Raw genomic sequence first — 26,221 nt, forward strand, 5'->3', positions numbered from 1 at the left:
CACACGAATAATGTAATAAGCTACTTCTGGCCTTGCACCCCTACTTTTTTCATGGAAATATTCATGCAGTCGCAGAAAGGCAATAAAGGGTTTAAAAAAAAAAAAAAGAGGCCGAGGAACAATATGCAAGAAATGTCAGCTAAGATGTTTGGGCTAAAAGACAAAGTAGAGGCCACCTACCTTACATTATCTGGGTCACTAGGAAGAAGCACTGAGATCCCACTATAACTCTTTCAGGTATTTCCCCTGCCCTGCTTACAATCAATCAGTTGCGATCAAGAAGACAGGAATATTTTCTGAAGAGAATGGCAGATCAAATAGCACTTCATGCACACTACCATCCATTAATGTATTATGGATTACATGGTAGTGTCAGAAAATTAGGCCAAATGAAACGAAATATAACCATACTTTAATTTATTAAAACTCTGACAAGAGTAACTCTTTTCTTTTTTTTTTTTTTTGTCTTTTCTTTTTTTGGCACTGGGGATGGAACCCAGGACAAGGCACTTGCTAGACAAGCGCTTTGTCACTGAGCTACATCCCAGCCCCAAGAGTAACTTATCTGTTCCTTTTCCTTCACTCCTAGCCAGTCATGGGCCCATTTGGTCATCTCCTTTCTTGGTTGTCTCCTTTCTATACTGCATGGCATCTGTCCTTTTCTTCTTTTCTAGAAAGTTCTCTCAAGGCTAGATTGTTATAACAGCTGTCTGCTAACTAGATTCCTAGCCTCCAATTTCCTCTCTAGTCTATCTCATACACCGCCAATAGATAAAATCTTCCAAATAGCTTCTTTCTTCATAAAATTACCCCCACCAAAGTTGCTGGCTTCCTATTGCTTACAAGATGTTCTCAAGTCGTTAGTGAAGGTATGGTTCAAGTAGTAAAACATCTGCCTTTAGAGAAAAGGCCAAGCAAAAGTGTGAAACCCCTAGTACCAGCACACACACAGAGATGCCTCCAACATTTCTCCTGGTTAACAATGGGGTGGCCAGTGTTCAATCACTCTGAAAAGCAGTATGGCAATTCCTCTAAAGACTAAACATAGAGCTCCCCTATGACCTAGCAATCCCACCCCCTGGCATTTACCCAAATGTCCAGGAACAAGGGCAGACTAAACTTACTAGCACAACGATGTTAAATGTTGCATTATTTACCACAGCAAAGGTATGAAACCAATCCAGATGCCCTCAGTAGATGATTAGATGAAGAAGATAGGGTACTTCTACACAATGGAATTCTATGCTGCCATCAGAAAGAATGACATCACCCCATTTGTAAGGAAATGCAAAGACTTGGAAAAAATCATATTAAGTGAAGTAAGCCAGACTCAAAGGAACATAGGCTCCATGGTTTCCTCATTTGTAATAATTAGTACACACCTAGGACTCTCCTAGCAGAGAATCACAATAGCTCAAAAGATATGTACATATGGTCATACAGGATGAGATTAACAAAATGAACTCTAAGATATGGAAACAAGAGGTTTATCTTTGTGATTATTGTTCTTAAGATACTATGTTATTTCTTTTCTCTTTTTTTCTCCTTTTGGTTAATCTCATATGGTTACTGTATCTGACTTTGTTACCTGGTATATTATATATATACATATATGTTTATAGGGAATGGAAGGGGGGGAAACAAGATGATTGGGAGGGATGGGAGGAGGGAAATGGGGACTAAAACATGAGAAGAGTTATCAGTGTTTGAGAAATAATGCACCCATTACCTGATGAATGTAACTGTAATCCCTCTATACATTATCCAGACAATAAAAAAAAGGTAGCATATTATTCTACTTCTTCAACCCACATTTCCTAAAAAAACTAGTTCCTATTAATTTATAATTTTCAACACTTTCTAGTACAAAGCAAGCAATTAATAAGAAGTGTATCAGTTGAATTAACCAATTTGAGGTATCACTGTAATGAAGTTTAGGATGCAAAACTTTAGCAGTAAATATCTTCAGCCATAATATTTCTTATTTTATTTCTTACTTTATATATATGTACAATTATAACATTTATTTTTATTACATATTGAATGTTTTAAAAAACAAACTATATTTAAAATTCATAAGCCTGTGGGCCAGGAGTATGGCCTAGTGGTAGAGTGCTTGCATAGCATCCACAAAGCCCTGGGTTCAATTCCTCAGTACCACATATACAGAAAAAGCTGGAAATTATGCTGTATTACAGGCAATAAAACGGTGAGAAGGTTCTCAAAAAAAAAAAAAAAGAAATTATGCTGTGGCTCAAGTGGTAGAGTGCCAGCCATAAGAAAACCCAAGGACAGTGCTCAGGCCCTGAGTTCAAGCTCCAGGACTGGCAAAAAAAAAAAAAATTCATTTAGTCATAACTATATGTGTAAGTTTGGTGAATAAGTATCTATGTGAGTTCAAGGTTTTAGAAACTATATAGATTAAAGGAGGAGATTACTATATTAGTTACATATATATCTATCTAAGTTATAGTTTTTTACGCTTATGAATATTGATGATGTCATAAATTGAATTAATGTATGAGTAAAGATAAATATGTAAGTTCAAAAGAATAAATATATGTCCAAGTGTAAAAAAAAATTCAGAAGCTTCTTCTCATTCAAAGGAAGAAAAAGAAAGAAAGATACAGAAGATGGCGCCGAGACAATAGGGACGCTACCTAGCTTTCTCTGACAAAAAGAGAGAACCAGGGAGTCCCACGAGCCAACTATCTAAAGAAATCCACAACAACAAACTCAAAAAACAACGGAGAAGGACTCAAACCGGAAAAGAAATCCAGATAAAGCTCACATCCAACTTTCTCAAAGAATTCGGAACACGAGGACCCCTCCCCCACCTCTCGCCCAAAGCCGCGGAAAGCCGCGCCGGACCAAGCCGCGAAAAGCGGCTTGAGCGGGCACCGGCTCCACGCGGGGAAAGCGGGGGCGGGCACCGGCTCTAACCCACGAAAAGTGGCGGCAGTGGAGGGCACCAGGCTGGGAGCCCAACGGCTGCAGAAACCAGCACAGAACCGGGCCAGCGAACGGCGGAAGCAGCGGAACCCAGACGCGGAACCAGAACAGCAAGCGGCGGAACCCAGACGCAGAACACAGGCGGCGGCGGAGACCCAAGGGGAGTGAAAAGACTCCCCACCACCGAGGAACACCCGCAGACGGACGCAGAGGCGTGAGTAATACAGCGCATCCCCAAACACATAGGGAAAGCGGAGCGGGTGCCAAGCAATAGAACTTAACTCAGACCCCAACACCCCGCCTGAGAAAGACTGGCGGGAGCAGGGGGGCAAGGAATTTAGAATCCTGTCCCTCTCCTCAACAGCCCCCTCCCTCAGGCCATTGACTGGAGATTGACAGGCGGGCTACCCATAAGTCCCAGCACCCCACCTAGGGAGGCGGGGCTGCCCCAACTCCCACCCGCCCAACGGGCTCAACCTCCAGCCCTCTGACTGGAGACTGACGAGCGGGCGGACCCTAAGACTCAGCACCCCACCAGGGGAGGCGGAGCTGTCCTAGCTCCCACCCGCCCACCAGGCTCCTCACCCAGGCCACTGGATCTGGAGAGTGGAGCGCTTTGGGACCCTGCCTTACAACAGTGGGTAGGGGGTGCGGGTAAATAGGAGCCAGCATCTGCCCCCCCTCAATTCTCGAGCGGGGCATCCTCCAGCTGGGAATCCTGAGCAAGACACCACCGAGGGCCCCCCCCCCCCCCCCCACAGTCACAGACTCTGACAAAGCAGTGGAAACACATCAGGGATCTGAAGGGCCGACCAGCAGCCAAGCTTCCCTTCTGAGAACCAAAAAGGCGCAGTTCCGCCCTTGGAGCCCACGTCCCCAGCTGGGCCCCGCCCCTGGGAACAGAGGGGCCTCCTGCTGGTCCTGCTGAGAGCTCCTGAAACTCTCAATCCCCACATCCTTGGCTTGGGGCCGCCCCTGGAAGCAGCACAGGAAAACGTCCACCAACCACGCTCAGACGGAAGTTCGCAGATCCATCCCATGGTCCACTGTGAGGCCACTGGTTGGGTTAAGAGCTAGTCGTGCAGCAACACATAAGTTTTATTCTAATACTTTCCAAACATTGTACTCAAATACTCTACCTACTTACCCCCTGACCTCTCTCATTCTATTTCTCTATCTCTGGACCTCTGCTCCTCTTTCAACCCTTATACTGCATGGATCTACACTTGATGGCTGTTGAGCAACATTGTATATCTAGGTGTTTAATCATTCTCTAGGCTCAGAGGGACTTAAAGACAATAGAGATTGGATTGAGAGGCTTATTGTTTTGGATATAAATCGCTTATCAGTAAATAATTAGACTAGTCCGTAACTGCACAAAAAGAAAGAGTGATGACACCAATCAAAACTTGTGAACATCTAGAGTCTGCCAGCTACAGAGGTCTAGGTTGGACATATCTGAAAAACTATAATCGTGTTTAGTATTAATCTTGCTCCCATTTTCAAATGGGCAGAACAAGAAACTCAAGAAAAATGTCAAATCAAGAAACAACACCTCCCACCTCCCCCACCCAATGTAAACAGCCAATGGAACAGTCACTGGCAAACCTAGAGGAGAGTCTTCCAAGTGCTGTACAAATGCAATTGATAAACATCATTAATGAAAAATGTGAAAATATAAAGAAAGAGATAAGAGAGGAAGCCATAGCTGAACAAGAGGAAACCATAAACAAGGTGATAAGTAAAAAAGAAGAAGCCATAAAGGAGGCCATAATAAAGGCTGTTCAAAGAAAGATGGATGAATTCATAGAATCCACAAATAAAAAGGTGACCGAACTCCAGCAAATGTTCAAAGAAAATAAAGCTACTGAGCTAACCACTCAAATGGAAATCAAGGAGCTAAAGAAATCCATACATGATCTAAAAGAAGAGATGTAAGGCATCAAAAATGAGCAATTAGTAGCAAGGGAGATGAAAAATAAAGTAGATAGCTTTGATAGCAGGTTAGACAATGCAGAGGAGAGAATTTCCGGGGCTGAAGATAATTTAGTTATTATAGAGAAAGAACAGAAAATGAGTCAATCCAAATCTAGGAAAAATGAGAGAGCGCTTCAGGAGGTCCAAGATACAATTAGGAAGCCTAATTTAAGGCTAATTGGTATTGAGGAGGGTCTGGAGAAAGAGGTCAATGGTATTGGAAATATACTTCAAGGAATCATCTCAGAGAATTTCCCAAATATCCAGAAGGGCAGACCCATCCAGATACAAGAAGCTTTTAGAATCCCAAACAGACCTGACCAGAAAAGAACATCTCACCGCCACATCGTAATCCAAACTGGATCAGTAGAAACCAAAAAAAGGATCCTAAAGGCAGCCAGGGAAAAGGGTTCAGTAACCTATAAAGGAAAACCAATCAGAATAACCCCAGATTACTCAGCAGAGACCATGCAAGCAAGAAGTGACTGGAAGCATATATGTCATGCCCTTAAGTCAAATAACTACCAACCAAGAATCCTGTACCCAGCTAAGCTCTCATTCATAACTGAGGGAACAATAAAAACATTCCATTCCAGGGAAAAGCTGCAACAATATGTCGCAACAAAACCAACACTACAGAGAATTCTGAAAGATGTTCTATACATAGAAAACCAAAATAAATGCAATATAGGGAAAGAAATGGCACCTAAACAGCATACCACCTAAGGACCACAAGAACTGTCAAGACACAGGCCCAAATAAAAGCTTTTAAAAATGGTAGGACCTAATAAATATCTCTCAATCCTAACTCTCAATATCAATGGACTCAACTCTCCAATTAAACGGCATAGGCTGTCTAGTTGGATCAAAAAGCAAGAGCCATCGTTCTGCTGTCTTCAAGAGACACATCTTACCCAAAAAGACAAGCATCTTTTGAAAGTGAGAGGTTGGAATAAACTCTATCAAGCTAACGGCCCCCATAAACAGGCTGGAGTTGCCATCCTCATATCAGATAAAATAGACTTCAAACCAAAATTAGTAAGAAAAGACAAAGAAGGTTACTACATACTACTAAAGGGATCTTTCCTCCAGGAAGACATAACGATCCTAAATATTTACACACCCAATCCCGGAGCTCCAAACTTCATCAAACAAACTTTACTTACACTGAAACCATACATAGATCGAAATACAGTGATTGTCGGTGACTTTAACACACCACTTTCACCTATGGACAGATCAACAAGGCAAAAACTCAACAGAGAAACCTTAGAACTGAACAACTATATAGACCAACTAGATCTAACAGACATCTGCAGAATATTCCACCCAGCAACGACACAATATACGTTTTTCTCAGCAGCACATGGAACATTTTCCAAAATAGATCACATGTTAGGCCATAAAACAAACCTGGACAGATTCAGAAACAGAAATTATTCCATGCACACTCTCAGACCACAAAGGCATCAAACTGGAACTGAACACACATCTCCACCAACGAAAACCCTGTAACTCATGGAGACTGAACAACACATTGTTGAATCACCAATGGGTCGTCGAAGAGATCAGAACAGAAATCCAACAGTTTATGAAATTTAACAGTAAGGAGCACACAAACTACCAACTCCTTTGGGATACAGCAAAGGCAGTACTCAGAGGAAAATTTATAGCGCTGAGTGCCTACAACAACAAGTTGGAAAAATTGCAAACCAACAAGTTAATGTCTCACCTTAAGCTCCTGGAAAAAGAGCAACAAACCAACCCTAATCCCAGTAGAAGAAAGCAAATAATTAAAATCAAAGCAGAATTAAATGATTTGGAATCCAAAAAAACTATAGAAAGAATCAACAAAACAAGGAGTTGGTTCTTTAAAAGAATTAACAAAATTGACAAGCCCTTAGCAAATCTTACCAAAAAAAGAAGAGAGCATATCGAAATAAACAAAATCGCAGATGAAAATGGTAATATCATGACAGAAATCACCAAGATCCAGAATATCATGAGGGAATACTTCTCAAACCTTTATGCCAACAAATTTGAGAATCTAGATGAAATGGATGAATTCCTAGCCAATATTAACATACCCACACTGAACCAAGAAGAACTAAGCCAACTCAACAGGCCTATTTCAAGCTCTGAAATAGAAATGGCAATTAGAGAACTTCCACGTAAGAAAAGCCCAGGGCCAGATGGATTCACAGCTGAATTCTATAAGGTCTTCAAAGCAGAGCTCACACCAATACTCCTCAAGCTCTTCAACGAAATTGAAAATGAAGGTTCCTTACCAAACTCATTCTATGAAGCCAGTATAACCCTCATCCCCAAACCAGACAGAGACTCATCAAAGAAAGAGAACTATAGACCTATATCTTTGATGAACATCGATGCAAAACTTCTCAACAAAATACTGGCCAACCGTCTACAACAACTCATCAAAAAAATTATACACTATGATCAAACTGGATTCATCACAGGGAGGCAAAGCTGGTTCAACATACGCAAATCAATTAATATAATTCAACACATCAACAGGAGCAAAGACAAAAATCACATGATTGTCTCAATAGACGCGGAAAAGGCATTTGACAAGATCCAACACCCCTTTATGTTAAAAGCTCTGGAGAAACTAGGAATCCATGGAACATTCCTCAATGTAATAAAGGCTGTGTATGAGAAACCTACTGCTAGTATTACACTTAATGGTGAAAATCTAAAGCCATTCCCTCTAAAATCAGGAACGAGACAAGGATGCCCACTCTCTCCACTCCTCTTTAACATAGTACTAGAATTCCTAGCCAGTGCAATAAGGCAAGAAGCAAGCATAAAGGGGATCCAAGTAGGGAAAGAGGAAATAAAACTATCCCTCTTTGCAGATGACATGATTCTGTATTTAAAGAATCCTATAGACTCTACTTCCAAGCTCCTTGAGCTGATTCAAAGCTTTGGAAGAGTAGCAGGCTATAAAATCAACCCTCAAAAATCAACTGCCTTCCTTTATGCCAACAGTGAGAGGAACGAGGCAATAATCAGGAAAGAAACTCCTTTCACAATAGCCTCAAAGAAAATAAAGTACCTAGGAATTAGCTTAACTAAGAATGTAAAGGACCTTTTTGATGAAAACTTTAAAACCCTAAAAAAGGAAATTAAAGCAGAACTAAGGAAATGGAAAAAGCTCCCATGCTCCTGGATTGGAAGAATCAACATTGTGAAAATGACAATCTTGCCAAGAGCTATCTACAAATTCAATGCAATACCCATCAACATCCCAATGTCATTCTTTAAAGAAATAGAAGAGGCAATCCAAAATTTCATATGGAATAATAAAAGACCCCGTATAGCAAAAACACTTCTTAGCAGAAAGAACAGCGTTGGAGGAATTTCAATTCCAAACTTTAGACTCTATTACAGAGCTATAATTCTCAAAACAGCTTGGTACTGGCACAGGAACAGGCCTGAAGACCAATGGAATAGAACTGAGGACCCAGATATTAAACCACAGACCTATGGCCACCTAATCTTTGACAAGGGAGCCAAAAAAATAGAATGGAAGAAAGACAGCCTCTTCAACAAGTTGTGCTGGCAGAACTGGTTAAGCACCTGCAGAAAACTAAAGCTGGATCCTTCTTTATCACCTTGCACTAGAATTAACTCCAAATGGATCAAAGACCTGGAGGTAAAAGCTGACACACTGAAAACTCTACAGGAAGGAATAGGAGATACACTAGGCCTCCTTGGCACAGGTCGAAACTTTCTTAATAAAGACCAAGAATCACAACAAATCAGAGAAAGGCTGGATAAGTGGGACTGCATTAAACTGCAGAGCTTTTGTATGGCAAAGGACATAGCTAGTAAACTAATCAGGAAGCCTACAGAGTGGGAGAAGATCTTCACCAACCAAACAACGGACAAAGGCCTCATATCTAAAATATATCAACAACTCAAAAAATTGAATCACTCCAAAACTAACCTCCAAAGTAACAACCATCCCATTAAAAAATGGGCCAAAGACTTAAAGAGAGTCTTCTCTGAAGAAGAAACAAAAATGGCCTACAGACACATGAAGAAATGCTCAACATCTCTGGTCATAAAAGAAATGCAAATCAAAACAACTCTAAGATTCCACCTCACTCCAGCTAGAATGGCCAAGATCAGGAAAACGAATGACAACAGATGCTGGAGGGGATGTGGCCAGGAGGGATCACTACTACACTGTTGGTGGGAGTGCAAACTCGTTCAACCACTATGGAAAGCAGTGTGGCAGTGCCTCAAAAGGCTAAACATAGAACTCCCCTATGACCCAGCAATTCCACTACTTGGCATTTACCCAACCACCCAGAAACAAGGACATACTAAACCCACTAGCACAACAATGTTCATTGCAGCACTATTCACCATAGCAAAGATATGGAACCAACCTAGATGTCCCTCAGTTGATGACTGGATCAACAAGTTGTGGTATTTGTACACAATGGAATTCTATGCTGCTGTCAGAAAGAATGACATCACCCCATTTGTTAGGAAATGGAAAGACTTAGAAAAAATCATATTAAGTGAAGTAAGCCAGACTCAAAGGAACTTAGGCTCAATGGTTTCCCTCATTCGTCATAATCAGTAGAAACCTTGGGCTCTACTAGCAGAGATTTGCAATAGAGCAAACTCTTGATACATAAGGACATATAATGTGAAGCTAATTGAAAGGACCTCCAGGATAGTGAAACAAAAGCCATATAATGAATGATTGTTGTCCTTAATGTACTATGTTGTCTCTCATCTCCTTTGCTGTCCCTTGGTTATCTCATATTGGTATAGTATCTCACTTTGTTATCTGATATATTGAACTTATTTGTATTTGGATATTTGAAATTTGATAGGGAAGGGGGGAAAACCAAGACGGGTGGGGGGTGTGGGGGGGGAGGGAAACGGGTACCAAGACATGTGAAAGGGTATCAATGTATGTGAATTAATGCACCTTCTATCTGGCAAATATCATGTAACCCTTTTACTAATTACAATAAAAAAAATGTGAAAGAAAAAAAAAAGAAAGAAAGATACAGCATTTCACTGTTTAGTAGGAGAAAATTGTATTCATTTATCTTGGAAGTCCATTTATCTGGTGCACTTACTTTTGTTTTAATCGGATATAGGAGGTTGATAAATTGTTCCAAGCCTCTGCATTCTGAAATGAAAGAGAACCCAGTTAGGACTACTCTCAGGTTAAAATAATTGCTGAAGCTAATAACATAACTCATTTTCCTAATCTAAAATAACTATGTTCAATGAAATATATTTAAGATGAAAATATGAAATTAAATTCATCTTACCTTATGAAACTTACAGAAAGGTCAAAAAGTAGTCAACCAATGATCTAGGTAGCATTGACTTGGAATTTAGACAAGCTTTCATTTATGTTATTTACTAGTTTAAATTTTTATGATATAATTTATATGGCATAGAGAGATTTATTACAACCTAGAGAAATAGGGAACACTGGTTTCCTATATTGAAGTTTTTGCCATTTTTCCAGACAGAAAATTATGAATTCTCCAGTCTTCTAAGTATTTCATTGATCGAACATACTTCTCTACCAATTCCTCTACCCAGTGAGAAAAATAAAAAAGATTTTATAGAAGTGTTGTCTCTAGTCAGAACAATCTGAATGTTTTTTCTTTGTTAAATGTTTTATAACTGTACATAGTTTTAGGCACCATACATAGGATTCACTGGACCAGTCTTCTCGCCACAAGAAAACTACACATTGGACTAACACAGAGCAAGCAACAGGCAGCACAGGTGTGTGCTTCCAGAGAGAAAGGAAGAATGAAGGTATCTCAGTATGCAGCCTAGTTCTCTGCCTTAGAGGCACATTCAGGCACAGCTAAGACAGGCAGAAAACAAAGCACAGGAAATCTTACTCAGATGAAGGCTGAAAATGCAGCTAGAATTTTCAGGGTTACATACTATGGGAGAGAGAGAGGCTTTGAGAACAGGCTCTAGAAATCTCAGTGAGCATTCCCTACCCTCCTTGGTGGAATGCGAAGCTTTACACGTACCAAGTTAAACTTTCTGAGGTTCCAGAAAGAACAACCATGAGAATTCTGGAAATGACAGGTAGGTTGGACAAGGTCCACAGCAAAGAACTCTTACTGATTATCCCCAGCATTAGATTAAATCCCAGAAAGGTTATACTTTAGAAAATGAGAATTCTAAACCCATCCTAACAAAGTTTAAAGCAAGATAATTCACAAGTAAATTAACTCAATGCCCAAATGAAATGCAATCCTCTTGAAAAAGACAAGAAAATCCAGAAACTCAACAACACAGTATTCACAATGTGGAAGTTACTTATTGTAACTAAAATTAAAAGCCAGGCATGGTGGTACATATCTATAATCCAGCACTTGAGGCAAAGTCAGAGGATCATGAATTCAAGGCCAGTCTAGACTATACAGTGTAATTCTGTCATAAAAAAAAAAAAAAAGATTAGCTGGTGTGGTAGCTACTCAGGAGGCTGAGATCTGAAGCCGTCTGGGTACAATAGGACCTGAGATTCTTATCTCCAGTTAACCTCTAGAAAACGGGAAGTGGGGCTTGGCTCAAGGGTAGGATGGAGCTGAAGAGTTCAGGAACAGCATCCAGGCCAGTTCAAGCCCTATGATCCCGCCCCACAAAAAAAAGATCTAAAAAAAGGACAATAACTTCACACATAACACCACCTCCCTCCACCCCTGAAAAAGTTAATAGAAAATAAAATAAATAAAATAAAATAAATAAAAAATTAAAAAGCCTTGAATCATGATTCTCTTGATTTCTACCCCTGAGTTACTAAGATTATAGATGTCATGGCCAAAACCTTTTCTTTAAAATTACCTTTTTATTATATTTAAGGAGTTGCACAAAGGGATTATAAGTCAACACATCAGTTTATGAATGCAATACATCTTGATTAATGTTACCTCTTTCCTGTTCTCTACTATTCCCGCCCAATTGCCCCAAACTTTTCGAAATAATAAAATATATACAATACTTTGCTGTATTATTCATCAGTATACATCCTTCACTAAAAATTACTTTGTTGAATAATTTTTCTAAATCAAACTATAGCTATTATGAGAGAAAAAAATCTTTCTCAAATTTATAAACTTTTTTGTATCTTGAGTTGTGTGACCTTCCACCAAATACACTTCCCTCCAACACAGAGGAAGTGCTGTTCAGACTATCCAACTCACTTAATTCAACTTATTTAAGAAGTATGGAAGAAAGTCAGCAAGACACACTTACATCAGGTTCCAGGGTAACACAGCGCTGAAATGCCTTTGCTGAGCCGCCATAGTCTTCTAAGGCTAAGTAGGCACAGCCTAGAGAGAACCAGACCCCGAGCTGCAAAGAACAAAGCCCACGTCGTTCAGAGACACTCCCAAGACTAGCTGCAAAGGATTTTATATACTCAACAAAACAACAGTACATGTAAATATAGGGAACTGATCAAGAGTAATGCATTTTACAAATGATTTTCACTTATAACACAGAAATTATGGGCAATATCATTGCATATCAATTAGATAAAGTGGAGATTTAGAAAACAGGTAAACACAGGAAGTAGTTATTCAGGTTGCTAAAGAATTACCCACTTTCCTTAAAATTCAATATCTTCTATCAAAAAGGAGATGAAGCTGGTATAAAGTGAAAGTCTTTAGTCAGAAAGCTAGTTGCTTGTTTTCCTTTCACACTGAAAGCCAGGGGTCGGTGGAAGTCTGCTGTCTCTGCCTGCTGGGATCTAGGTGGAGCCATTGAGGTGGAGAGGCCCCAGCCTCCTCAGAGGCTGAGGTCAAGGCTGCCTCCACATTCAGAGCCCTCCATCATTCCCACAAAACTTGTTCCATATGGTTGGCTGAGGCCTGAAAGCTCTTAAAGCAGATAAAAAAAAATTTAGGCAGCTAATTAGAGATAAGGCTTAGAAAGCAAACATCCTTGGGCAATTTACCACTTTGCCCTGAATTCACAAGAAGCTATAAATAACTGCTATCAAAAGCCTTTATGGAGAACAGATTTTTTTGGAGGGATAGGTGAAGTCTGGAGGAAGGGAGAGGGTCTGGCAAAGAGGAGTGACAAGAAGGGGACTAGGTGGAAACTAAAAGAGGTATACTTTTCTGAATTATGGAACTTCCAGCAACTTCAAAATGCTCTCACTACTTCACTTTCCTCTTGTTATTTATACAATCACTTGAAAAGACCTTCAGTGGTCAAATGACACTCCCTGAACGCAGCCTGAGTGGACTGAAGTCTTATGCCAACTAACAAAACAACATATAAAACAAGCCCTCTAACTTCTAGTCAGATCGGAAATTCCAAACTCTGTTTGGCATTTTTTTTTAATCCTTAACACAGAGTCAGTTATGTCAGAAGGTAGGGGTGTGTGTGTGTGTGTGTGTGTGTGTGTGTGTGTACTGGAGCTTGAACTCAGACTTTTTCTTGGCTTTTTCTGCACAGGACAGGTACTCTACCACTTGAGCCACAGTTCCATTTCCAGCTTTTTTGGTGGTTAACTGGAGATAAAGAGTCTCACAGACTTTCCTCTCCATCTAACCTGGCTTTGAACTGTGATCCTGAGCTCTCGGCCTCCTGAGTAGCTAGGATTACAGGCATGAGTCTAGAAGCATGTCTCTATTCTTCAAAGACTCTGACTTTCTGCCTTTCCTTCCCTTCCTCACTCTCTCAAACACATGTACTCTTTGCATGTGTGTGTGTGTGGGCGCGCGCGCGTGTGTGCGCGCATACTCGTATCGAAGCTAAAACTCAGAGCCTCACATTCCCACTCAGATTTTTTTCACTCAGAGCTGGTGCTCTACTACTTGAACCACACTACCAAGTCTCACTTTTGGCTGGTCAATTAGATATAAGAATTTCATGGATTTGTCTACCCAGACTGACTGTGAACTGATAGCCTCAGATCTTGGCCTCCAAAGAGTAGCTAGGATTACAGGTGTGAGCCATCCATGCAAGCTCCCAAAGACATCTTGGCTGGGGGACTCAGCAGGAGCACAAAGCAGCCAAACAAAAGTGTACTCAGTGGGAGGAAAGAGATGAAAAGAATAACCTCGGGGCCGGGAGTTTGGCCTAGTGGTTAAAGTGCTTGCCTAGCATGCATGGAGACCCGGGTTCGATTCCTCGTAACCACATACATAGAAAAAAGCCGGAAGTGGTGCTGAGGCTCAAGTGGTAGAGCTCTAGCCTTGAGAAAGAGTCCAAGGACAGTGCTCAGGCCCTGAGCTCAAGCCCAGGACTGGCAAAAAAAAAAAAAAAAAGAAAAGAATAACCTCGCACTTAAGGGACAATCCTCTGACAGAGAGGCTCTGGATGAGGTTTCTGTACAGCTTATTTATTTCTAGTGCACATCAGAAGGCAAGCAGCCATAGTTAGGAATGAGATATGGGATGTGATAGTCTAGTATGTATCTATGGGGGAGAAACACAAATATAAGACATCAGTTATTTTGAATATAATTATAGTTGTACTTAGAGACTGGCATAAAATTCTTTTTTTAATGATTAAATAACAAAAAACGAATGGTAAACATAATCTCGGACTTTTCTTCTAAGATAAAAAGGGTAATGGGGGAGGAGGACAGGTACAGGTCATTCAAATGGTTCTGAGACCATATGACCTTGGCCATATCATAGCCCCGCTTAGTGTTAAATGAGAGACACTGACTAGATAAAGCTCTAGAGGATGCCTCATATTAAGAAAACCCAAGTCTTTCCATTTCCTTCCTAATGGGGTGATGTCATTCTTTCTGATGGAAACATAGAATTCCATTGTGTATATATACCACATTTTTTTGATCCATTCATCTAATGAGGGCCATCTGGGTTGGCTCCATAGCTTAGCTATAGTAATGAACAGTTGTGTCGGTAGCTTTAGTGTGGCCTTGTTTGTGTTCATTTGGGTAAATACCCAAGAGTGGGATTGCTGGATCACAGGGGAGATCTAAGTTTACTCTTGGAGGAACCTCCATACTGCTTTCCAGAGTGGCTGAACCAGTGTGCATTCCCACCAACAGTGTAGGAGCATTTGGCCACATCCTTGCCAGCATCTGCTATTTGTTTTCTTGAGAATGGCCATTCTAACTGAAGTGAAGTAGAATCTCAATGTAGTTTTGATTCACAGTTATTCTATGGCTAGAAATGTTAAACACGTCTTCATTTGTCTATTGACTATTCTTATTTCCTCTTCAGAAAAGTCTCTTTTTTTTTTCCAGTCCTGGGCTTGACCTCAGGGCCTGAGCACTGTCCTTGGACTTTCTCAAGGCTAGAGATCTACCAGTTGAGCCTCAGCACCACTTCCGGCTTTTTTCTATGTATGTGGTACCGAGGAATCGAACCTGGGTCTTCATGCATGCTAGGCAAGCACTTTAACCACTAGGCCAAACTCCCAGGCCCCAGAAAAGTCTCTTTTTAATTCTTCTTCTTTCTTTCTTTTTTTTTTTTTTTTTTTGCCGGTCCTGGGCTTGAGCTCAGGGCCTGAGCACTGTCCTTGGACTTTCTCAAGCCACAGCACCACTTCCAGCTTTTTTCTATGTATGTGGCACCAAGGAATCGAACCCGGGTCTTTGTCCACTAGGCCAAATTCCCGGCCCCTCCTTTTAATTCTTTAGCCCACTTATTAATGGGGTAGTTGTTTCTTTTTCCATTAGAAAAAATGATATCACCCCATTTGTAAGGAAATGGGAAGACTTGGAAAAGAATCATATTAAATGAAGTAAGCCAGACCATAAGAAACATAGGTTCCATGGTTTCTCCTATTTATTAGTATATGTCTAGGATAGTTCTAGCAGAGAATCACAATAGCTCAATAGCTATATGACTGCATAAAATGATGCTAATTGAAATGAACTCCAACATATGGAAACATATGCTCGTGTGTATGTGTGTGTCATTTTTTAATGTGCTGTGTGAAGTTATTTCTTTTTTCTTTGTGTTTATCCCCCCTTTGGCTTATCCCCTGTTGTCACTGTCTTCTGGTACCCTGTGTCTTGCATTTATTTGATTTGAGGAAGGGAAGAATAACAAAATGGTGAGACAAAGGACCAAGGGCAAACCAATGAAATAGCAATACTTACTACTTGACATCTTGGGGGGTGGAGAGCCAGAGGAAAGGGTAAGAGGAAGAAACATGAGGTAGAGAAATGTACTCATTACCTCACTCATGTAACTGTAACCCACTGTTCATCACCTTTACAATAACATTAAATTAAAGAAAGAAAGAAACCCAGAGGTCACAGGGTTCAAAGGAACACCAGTGCCATCTGGTGGTGGAATAAACATGCTGACAATACAAACAGCAGATCTGGAGCATTAGAAGGGAATTAATTCAATTACAGGCCTTAGAAATCAATTAATTCAAAAGAAGCCAAAAGGAAAATAAGGCCTATTTGAGAGGCTGAGATCAGAGTGATTACAGTTGAAGGCTATCATGGAAGAAAATTCCAGTAGACTCCATATTAAGGAAGAAGCATGATGATAGACAATGCATATCTATCCCAGCCATAACAGGAAGCAAAAAACAGGAGGCCAAGTGTAGGCACCTATCTAGGGCATCAAGTAAGACCTATACTCAAAAGTAACAAGTGCAAAAATGCTGGAGGCATGGCTCAGTAGTAGAGTACCTGCCCAGCAAGAATGAGGCCCCGAGTTCAAATTCAAATATCACACATACACACACACACACACACACACACACACACACACACACACACACCCCAAATCACATTACTTCCCCAGCAAAAGATACTTTTCCTTTCTTACTGGATTCCCTATGACTATTAATGCTGGGGATGCAGCTCAATGGTATATGCTCAATATATACGAGGCCTTGTTTTAATCCTCAGCTGCATATGATACCCCAGAAAAGACATTTTCCTTCTTAATTAGAACATTGACATCCTTTCTAATTCTCAGGTCTTCCTCAATCCTACTATCCCAAAATAAAACCTAAAATATGAGATTTTAACTTATTCTGTTTTTTTTTTTTTCAGGCTTACTGAAAAGTCACAGATACTCACCCAGACCATTCATTCCTTATTTATACTTTCTATAATTCTACTTCAGAAAGATTATTCTTTTATTCAGAGCCACAATAGACTACCACATCCACAGAGTTAGATAAACAGAACATCTTATGAACCTTCATAAACCATACCAATTCTCAGCACAAACAACAAGCTTTCTGCAGATAGGCTGTCATGGCCTAATTCCTTCCCATATCTACATACTGTACAAAGAGGCACTTGGCAATGCTTATTTGGGCAGCCACACATAACCTACTGTCTAAACCAGAACATTTTTCAAAGGAAACCAAAATGCTAAAGCAATATAACTTAAATGTTCTTTCAAAACTTATTTATTGGGCTGGGAATTTAGCCTAGTGGTAGGGTGCTTGCCTACCATGCACAAAGACCTGGGTTCGATTCCTTGGTACCACATACATAGAACAGTCTGGAAGTGGTGCTGTGGCTCAAGTGGTAGAGCTCTGGCCTTGAGAAAGTTCAAGGACAGTGCCCAGGCACTGAGTTCAAACAAACAAACAAACAAATAAAAAACACTATTGACCAGCCATCGATAAACAAATTGGTTTTATTTGTATCAAAGGCGTTATAGATCCATCTATTCAGTGTAAAAAAAATTCCTGAAGTAGAGAGGAAATATCAGCTACATGGTGTGCAGTTACATTTCTTCATTAACTCTCTTGACAAATATAAACTCAGTCTTTATTATCTAAAATTGTATTTTTTAAATTTATTTATTTATTGCCAGTCCTGGGGCTTGAACTCAGGGCCTGGGCACTGTCCTTGAGCTTTCTCAAGACTAGCACTCTACCACAGCACCACTTCCAGCTTTTTTTGTGTATGTGGTAACCAAGGAATTGAACCTAAGTCTTTGTGCATGCTCGGCAAGCACTCTACCACTAGGCCAAACTCCCAGCCCCTAAAATTATTTTTGTTTGTCTGATTTTTCTGGAGATGACTGCTGCTAAAAGGCTTATTATAAATTATTTTAAAAAAAAGTTACTAAGCATTATGGCATGAAATAGTGGTAGATTCAGGCCAGTAAGTAAACCAACCCCAACTTTAATAAGAATAAGAACTATTTTCCACGTGCTTTATCTATATCAGGAGCTCTGTCCCTCCCCCCGCACATCTAGCCTCCAATTCCTGCCTTTCTCATGAATCCTGCCAACTGGTAGCCAAGCAATTTCATGCAGCTCACAGGCTACAGTATGGCATGAATGTCTGGTATATATCAAGCGGCTCACAGAGACAATGGCTCCAATATTTCTCCCATCTATAGCCAAGACCTAAAGGATGTGGCTGTAATTCACGACTTAAAGCCAGCAGTTAAGTTTACCAGCAAGCAGCCTGTACACAGTGCTTCAAGGGAGTGAAGGTAAGGGTATGTTAGTTGAATTGCACCTGGAAAAAGTTGGGGAAAAAGGAGACAGGATATTACTTGTCATCCTTGAGATTCACACAGAGTGAGGGCTCCAGCCACTGTACATGCATTTAGCATGCGACTGGATAAAAATATACCAGAAGATGAAAGAATGAAGAAGTTGCCTACAAAACCCACCCAGCTTCCTTCAAGATAACCATTACTACCAGCGTTTCATCTAAAAAATGATGTCTGGGACAAACACTAACCTTGACAGCAGGGACAGTGATGGCCACAGATGCTTATAAACACTCAAATCCACAACTCTCCTCAAGCTCTTCCCCTATTTGGAAGCAGCTCCCCTCCTACATACTCTCAAGTACATACTCAGTACCTGCCTCCTGCCTCTTGCTCAAGGCTTTCCTGGCACCCACAAGCCACAGTGACTGTTCATCTATTCTACACTCCTCAAGCCTTCCTGCCATGCATGTTTTCAAGTACACATGCTCCAGTTCACAACACATGACTTACAAAGGACTGTGACCAGGTAAGGGTCCAAGAAAGAGTTTGGAACAATGAGGAAGTTAGGAAAATAATGTTTTGTTTTGTGTTACTGTAGTTTGAAATAGGGAGATGCACTTGCTAGGAAGATGCTTTACCATTTCAGTTATACTTCCAGCCCAGAAAAATAAACCCTGTTTTTAAAAAAGAAAAAGGGCTCTGGGTACTGGTGATAAACACCTGTAATGCTAGCTACTCAGGAGACTGAGAACTGAGAACTGCGATTCTAAGTCAGCCCAAGCAGACAAATTTGAGAAACTCTTATCTCCAATTAGCCAGAGAAAAGCTGGAAGTCTCCAATGGACAGTAAAAGTCAAATAATTAAATAGCACTCTAAGCACTCAGAGTGAGAACAAAGGAGGATATTCTTAGGAGTGGTTCACAATGATTAATAGCTATGTGCATATGATCATATAATATGATGCTCATTGAAAAAAAAAACTCCAAGAAATAAGAGTTTCTTTTAATTGTACTATTTGCAGTTATTTCTTTTTTTTTCTTTTGGTTTATTCCTTGTTGTTGCTGTTTTTGATTCTGTACAGTTGGTCTTGTAGGTAAGTTTATCTGATTTGGGGAAGAGAAGAAGAGTCATAGAAATAGTGGGACAAAAGGTAAACCAATTCAATAGTGATACTCACTAGACACTAGGTTGGAAATGAACTTGACAAAGTGGAAGAGAGGGAAATGGGGTGGGGTGGGAGGAAGGAGGAAAATAAGGGAGGAGGTGACATTGTTCAAAAAGAATGCACTCATTACCTTAACTTATGTAACTGTAACCTCCTGTACATCACCTTTACAATAAAATCTAATTTTTTTTTAAAAGTTAGAAGTAGAGGAATAGCTCATGTGGTACGAGTGATAGCTGTGAATGAAAAAACAGCAAGACCATGAGGTGCTGAGTTCAAACCTAGTACCAGTACCCCCCCCCAAAAAAAAGACACCTCAAGATAGGTGCCAAGAGAAAAAAGGTTGAGAAATGGAAAAATGTATGTTATAGGTGGAAAAATAATAGGATATATTTTCCTTTATCAGTAGTACACACACTGATTTGATGTCTAAATAATATTTTTACTTTTAACATAAAAGTCAAAGGAAATGAGAATAATAATAATTATTTAAAAATAAGAATAAAGATGTGCTTATGTGTTTTGAGACAGGGTATTGCCATCTAACCCAAACTGACCTTGAGTTGGCACATCTCTTGCTTCTAGCTCCCAAATGCTAGGACTACATGCACACACAACACATCTGGCAATTATCTATCTATCTATCTATCTATCTATCTATCTATCTATCTATCTATCATCTATCTATCTATCCACCTACCTACCTACCTACCTACCTACCTACCTACCTCAGATAGAAATGGAGAGATACAGATTTTTTTGGTGGGAGGCTTGAACTCAGGGCTTGGATATTGTCCCTGAGTTTTTCATTCAAGGCTAGCACTCTACCACTTTAAGCCAAATTGCCACTTCCAGTTTTCTGGTGGTTAACTGGAGATAAGAGTCTCACGAACTTTCTTGTCCACACTGGCTTTGAACTGAGATCCTCAGAGCTTAGCCTCCTGGGTAGCTAGGATTACAGAAGTGAGCCACTAGTGCCCAGCAATACCTGCATTTTATATCTGGGTTTGCAAAATCGGCTCTGAAATGTTTGGTTAGATTTCCCTTCTATTCTTTGCAGTTCCCAACAATACAAATTTAAGGGGGCATTTTAGTAGCTTTAAAATCTCCTGAGAAATGAAAATGTATGAGTATAACGAAGGGTAGCTAGCAATCTTAAAAACACAAATGTAAACAGTGCCTATCTTCTCATTCCCTAATAAATGCACCATAGACAATGCAATGAGTTCTGCAGTCCATCCCTAATTTGAGGCCAAATACTCCAATATTTACTTCAAAGATATAGTTTTCACAGTTTGCCTTCACTTGATTATTATACCTGTTTGGATTTGCCTAAAGAAAAAGGACAGAAATGTTTTGACTTCTATTTTCCAAATTTCCCTTCAGCTTGGGACTTCAGGGAGACAACAGTACAGAAGAACAATTTTTGGAGCTAGTTCACATTGGATCACGAGCTCAGGACTATACAGCATTCAAGTTTGGGTTCTGTACAACGGTACCATCAAATGCCTGCATGCTTTGACACTGACGCAACCTGCCTGAATTGGATACAGACGATAGACTGCAAAATGTCCTCACATAACATCTGTGATTCTGCTAAAAGTAACTGTCATTTCTTTGTCTAAGTAATTAGCTCTCAATTATATAATAAGCCATTGAGATTTATCAAGCCCTCCATTGTAATGTCCCTCCAGTCATTCTTTCTCCCACCGATGCTGGTCAGGACTAAAACCAGACCAATACTATTGCTTCCCACTTCTGCCCATCTACTATCTCTCACAGCCGGTATGATCAAAACAATGTTTGAGGCTAGTTCCTTGCGTACACTATTCTTACATTTAAAACAAGCACAAAATAAACCCATTTCAGAGATTCTCAAATGCCAACAGTTTAACCTCACAGTAAGACTCCAGCATTCCCACCTTGCTGCCTTGTTCCCATCACTGAAAACCATCCCATTCACTAAGGAGAGGGAGAGAAAGGGGGGGGGGGGGAGAGACAGAGACAGAGAGACAGAGAGGAGAGAAGGAAGGAAGAGAGGGAGAGAAGGAAGGAAGAGAGGAAGAGAGAGAGAGAGAGGGAGGGAAGGAGGGAGGGAAGGAGGAAGGGAAGTGGCTGGGAATGTGGGTCAGTAGTAGAGTTAGCTTATGTAACATGCATGAAGCACTGGGTTCAATTCCTCAGTACTGCATACACAGAAAAAGCCAGAAGGGGTTCTGTGGTTCGAGTGGTAGAGAGCTAGCCTTGAGCAAAAACAAGCTCAGGGACAGTGTCCAGGCCCTGAGTTCAAGCTCCAGGACTGGTTTTAAGAAAAATCTATAGGTCATCTTATTTATAAGGAGATTTTCTTCACTAATTTCATCAATTATAGGCAGAATTTTACACTATCCCACTTTGGTTTGCAATCACTTCCTTTTTAACATAACTGCTGAAAACAGTATCTAAATTTACTAGCTACATTAAAAATAGATAAGGGGAAAAAAATGGAATGGCAAAGTTAAAGAAATAGTCGGTGGTTCAAGCTTGTAGTCCTGGCTATCCGAAGGCTAAGTGGAGCTGTGACTAAAGTAGTAGAGAACCTACCATAGTGAAAAAATTAGCAAAGCCAGGCTGTGTGTTCTGCATCATTCACATGCACATGTGTGCATACACACCACACCACCCACCCACCGACACACACACACAGAAAGTAAGAGAAAACTCTTCTGGTCCACTCTTGGTGACAAGCAACAATTAGATCAGAAACTTAGCTCTTTGTTCCCAAGGACAACCACTCTAGTCACTGTGGTTACTCATTTGTTCAGATCACATCTGTAAAAAAACACTAACACTAAGGGCAAGGGGGTTCTGAACTGTCTCACCTGCATGGGGTTAATCTTTACTGAGCGCTCAAAGCACACCACACACTCTTGAAACTCCCTGTTCCGAAGGTGAAGCAGGGCCTTGGAGCGCTGGGCCCGGGCACTGCGGTGTAGAGACAACTCCCAGGCCTTATCGTAGAAGGAGTGATCTCTGAGCACATCTCCAAGCAAGCAGTATAAACTTGGTGTCTCTTTCTTCTCCAGCTCTTGCCTAAGGATTTCTTCTGCCTGGAAACAGAGACAATATAATTGCTTTGATATAACTATTTCTATCACATGCACATTTTTACCCTGCCTGCAAGAAACAAATGTGAGGTTCAAGAGAAAGAAAGTTATACGTAAAAACAGGGAAAAGGAATAAGAGGCAAACCTTGCTCTATTGGCCTATGGAGTCCCACAGAACAGAGGGGCTCACTTCATGGTACTGGGCCACTGCTGCCTATTTAGCACCTATTTCCCTGCTTTGGTTGTCACTACAATGACTTCATTAGAGCAGTGCCTATAATTCACTCTAGCCTGCCTGCCTGCCTGCCTGCCTTCCTTCCTTCCTTCCTTCCTTCCTTCCTTCCTTCCTTCCTTCCTTCCTTCCTCCCTCCTTCCCTCCCTCCCTCCCTTCCTTTCTCCCTTCCTTCCTTCTTCCTCTTTCATATTTTAATTATCTTTACATTTCCATTTGACAAAGTAGTTTATGAATACAATGCATCGTCATCAATGTCACCCCTTTCAACATTCTTACATCCCTAAAAACACACCTCTTCCCTCATTTTTCTTCATTTTGTAGGATATGCATTGAATTTTTAAAACATTTTTTATCATTATTATAAAGATGAGTACACTGAAGTTTTGGTCCTTTCTCCTCCCTCCCTCCTTCCCTCTTCTCTTCCTTCCTTCCTTCCTTCCTGGATTGCCAGGGAACTTCTAAAAGAAAGGGGAAGATAAAATTTAGTAGACAGGGTTAAAACTTACTAAACAAGTCACATCTCACCTATCGGATAAAAGCTTGGTTCTAGACAGTCCATTCACTTCAGAAATGAACCTATCCTGCACCCACTGTTCAGGCTCAGGTATTACTACCATGTCTACAATCAGAGCCGTCCTATCACTAGAGCTAGTTCTGCACTGACCACAATTCATCCCTGTTTCTGATGAATTTCAACAGAGAGCAAAACCTATGACAGCCACCCTACTTTATATCCTCACCAATCTTTACATATACAGCAGTGCTTGCCCCAAAGATAATCATCCTGCAAGGTCGCCTTTCAGGAAGTCAAAATGAGAACGTCAGGTCTCTAATGTATGAAAATTGATTATTAGAAGTCTGCAGTTGCACATATTTACAACTCTTAAGCCATCTGATTTTTTTTTAATTGTCCGGGTAATGTATAGAGGGGTTACAGTTACCAGGTAGTAGGTGCATTACTTCTCACACAATACCCCTTCTCATGTTTTTGTCCCCATTTCCTTCCCCTACCCCCTCACAATCATCTTGTTTCCCCCCTTCCCTTTCCTATTTCAAATAAACAAATAAACATATATACAATATACCAGGTAACAAAGTCAGATACAGTGACAATATGAGATTAACCAAAGGGCAACAAAAGTGAAGAGAAATAACACAGTACATTAAGAACAACAATCACACAAGATAAAGCTCTTGAAAGTTTCTATATCCTAGAGATCCTTTCATTTAGTCTCATCCAGTATGACCTTATATGCCTACGTTTTGAGCTATTGTAATCCTCTGCTAGGACAGTCCTAGATGTGTACTAATTATTACAAATGAGGGAAACCATTGAGCCTATGTTCCTTTGGGTATGGCTTATGATTTTTTCCAAGTCTTTCCATTTCCTTACAAATGGGGTGATGGCAGCATAGAATTCCATTATGTAGAAGTATCCTATCTTCTTGATCCAATCATCTACTGAGGGACATTTGGATTGGTTCCATATCTTAGCTATGGTAAATAGTGTTGCAATGAACATCGTTGTGCTAGTAAGCCGTCTGATTTTTATGAAACTTTCAAAAGAAGGCTATGCTTCTGAAAATGTCTGGATGTTGTGACTCAATGTCAGTAACATAGTCTTTTCAGGCCTAAGCTGAAAATGGAATCTGATTTTATAAAGCAGTTTCTCAGCCGGGCGAGGTGGCTCATGGCTGTAGTCCTAACTACTCAGGAAGCTGAGATGTGAGGATCAAGGTTCAAAGCCAAAAGGACCTGAGACTCTAATTTCCAATTAACCTCTAGAAAACGAGAAATGGGGCTTGGCTCAAGGGTAGGGTGTCCTTGAGCTGAAGAACTCAGGGACTCAGCCTAGGCTGAGTTCAAGCCCCATGACCTCCCGCCCCCCCAAAAAAGCAGTTTCTAAGGGAAAAGAATTTAAGTCACAAATAGACAAAACAAATGTGAGGTTTTAGAATACAATGCATCTAATTTCTCCAGTAACAAAGAATATAAGAGGTGTTAATGTATCTAAGTATAACTCCATAAGGCTACTCATAAAGAGATGCATATAACCAAAATTATATATAACAGCTGTTACCAAACTTCTTCTGAAATAAGCTCATAGTATGGTTGAAAGGTTTTCTTTTCTCAAGAGCATGCATATTGATACTTGAGATCCACCCCAATCCAGAAATTCTGAGAGCAAATTCATTTAATAGTAATTCCTTTCTACTTTAGCCAGTTACATTGGATTCTACATCTGCAGTTAAATAAGTCATTAGAGTAACCACAAATAGAAGAGACTGCAGGCACTATACTCTGGAGAAGGTGGAACTTTTCAGATTGGTCTCTCATATTGTTGGCTAGAAGATGGAGAGCAGGCAACAATAGCAAGGTACTGCAACATTGGTTATCTACGACACTCAGTGACTCAGCAACTTAAACTAAAGCACTACCTAATCAAGGCTGTGTGGATTGAGTGGCAGGACCATAAGAGGAAATACAAGTGTGAGGTAGGTTTTCTGCTTCCAAGTTCACTAGATTACCCAAAGACAGAGAATGAATGACCTTCAGTGTTGTAACTTCTCAAGGTCAAAGAAACAGGGAATTCCTGTGATAATCTAAAATTTTAGTTTCCCTTGCAGTTTAGTAGAATCAAACACAGTAAAAATCAAGTGTAGGCAGACACTACCGCACAGGACTGCTAAAGCACAGTGTAAGATGAATTCAGTTTTGTTCGTTCTATCTGAAAGTTAGGTTGGTCAAATAGGATTTGGTCTTCTCACTTCCTCCCTGGCTCTCAGCTATACATTTTATTATTCTTTGGTGACAGCTCTTCCATTGTGTGTGACTTTCAAAGCTTATGTATCTCTTAGAACACTCAGTTGGAGGGGGAGGGAAATGGGGACCATGACATGAGAAAGGGTATCAATGTATGTGAAGTAATGCACCTTCTATCTGGTGAATATAATGTAACCCTTCTAATAATTACAATAAAAACATGAAAAAAGACAGAAATATGTAATATCATAAATACATTTTATATCCACCTTCCAAAAAAAAATACTCATTTGGAGTCCTGAGCCATGTAAATAGTCCCCCTGTCCTAAGGTCACTATTGTTTAAAACATACACACAACACACACACAAGCTAATTCAGAAGAACTCACAAGGAGTGGTCATGAGACCAGAGAAGAGTTGCCAAGCCAGTCTCCTGCAAGAGAAACCAGTCAGGCCCTTTCTGAATTCCTATTCCACAGAAACCATGAGAGAGAAGTGATTGTGATGGTTTTAATCCACTAAGTTTTGAGTGGGTGTTTTAGATAGCAGGAGGAACTGCAATTGTTGTTTAAAGCTACTACATTGATTATGAAA

At 40.3% G+C, this 26,221-nt stretch overlaps 1 protein-coding gene across 2 annotated transcripts in view; it reads right to left on the minus strand.

The window, feature by feature from the left end:
• Positions 1-26,221, minus strand: part of Ttc27 (tetratricopeptide repeat domain 27) — a 132,462-nt gene that overhangs the window by 33,225 nt on the left and 73,016 nt on the right. For both annotated transcript variants that reach the window (XM_090337187.1, XM_090337189.1), the window contains exons 13-15: positions 22,405-22,632; positions 12,211-12,309; positions 10,056-10,108 (exon numbers count right to left, since the gene is read on the minus strand). In XM_090337187.1, coding sequence (XP_090193313.1) covers positions 10,056-10,108; positions 12,211-12,309; positions 22,405-22,632 — 380 coding nt within the window. The remainder of the gene's footprint in view (positions 1-10,055; positions 10,109-12,210; positions 12,310-22,404; positions 22,633-26,221) is intronic.

Source organism: Megascapheus bottae, chromosome 7 (assembly GCF_031878675.1).
Source record: "Megascapheus bottae isolate mThoBot1 chromosome 7, mThoBot2.hap1, whole genome shotgun sequence".
Classification (NCBI taxonomy): Eukaryota; Metazoa; Chordata; class Mammalia; order Rodentia; family Geomyidae; genus Megascapheus; species Megascapheus bottae.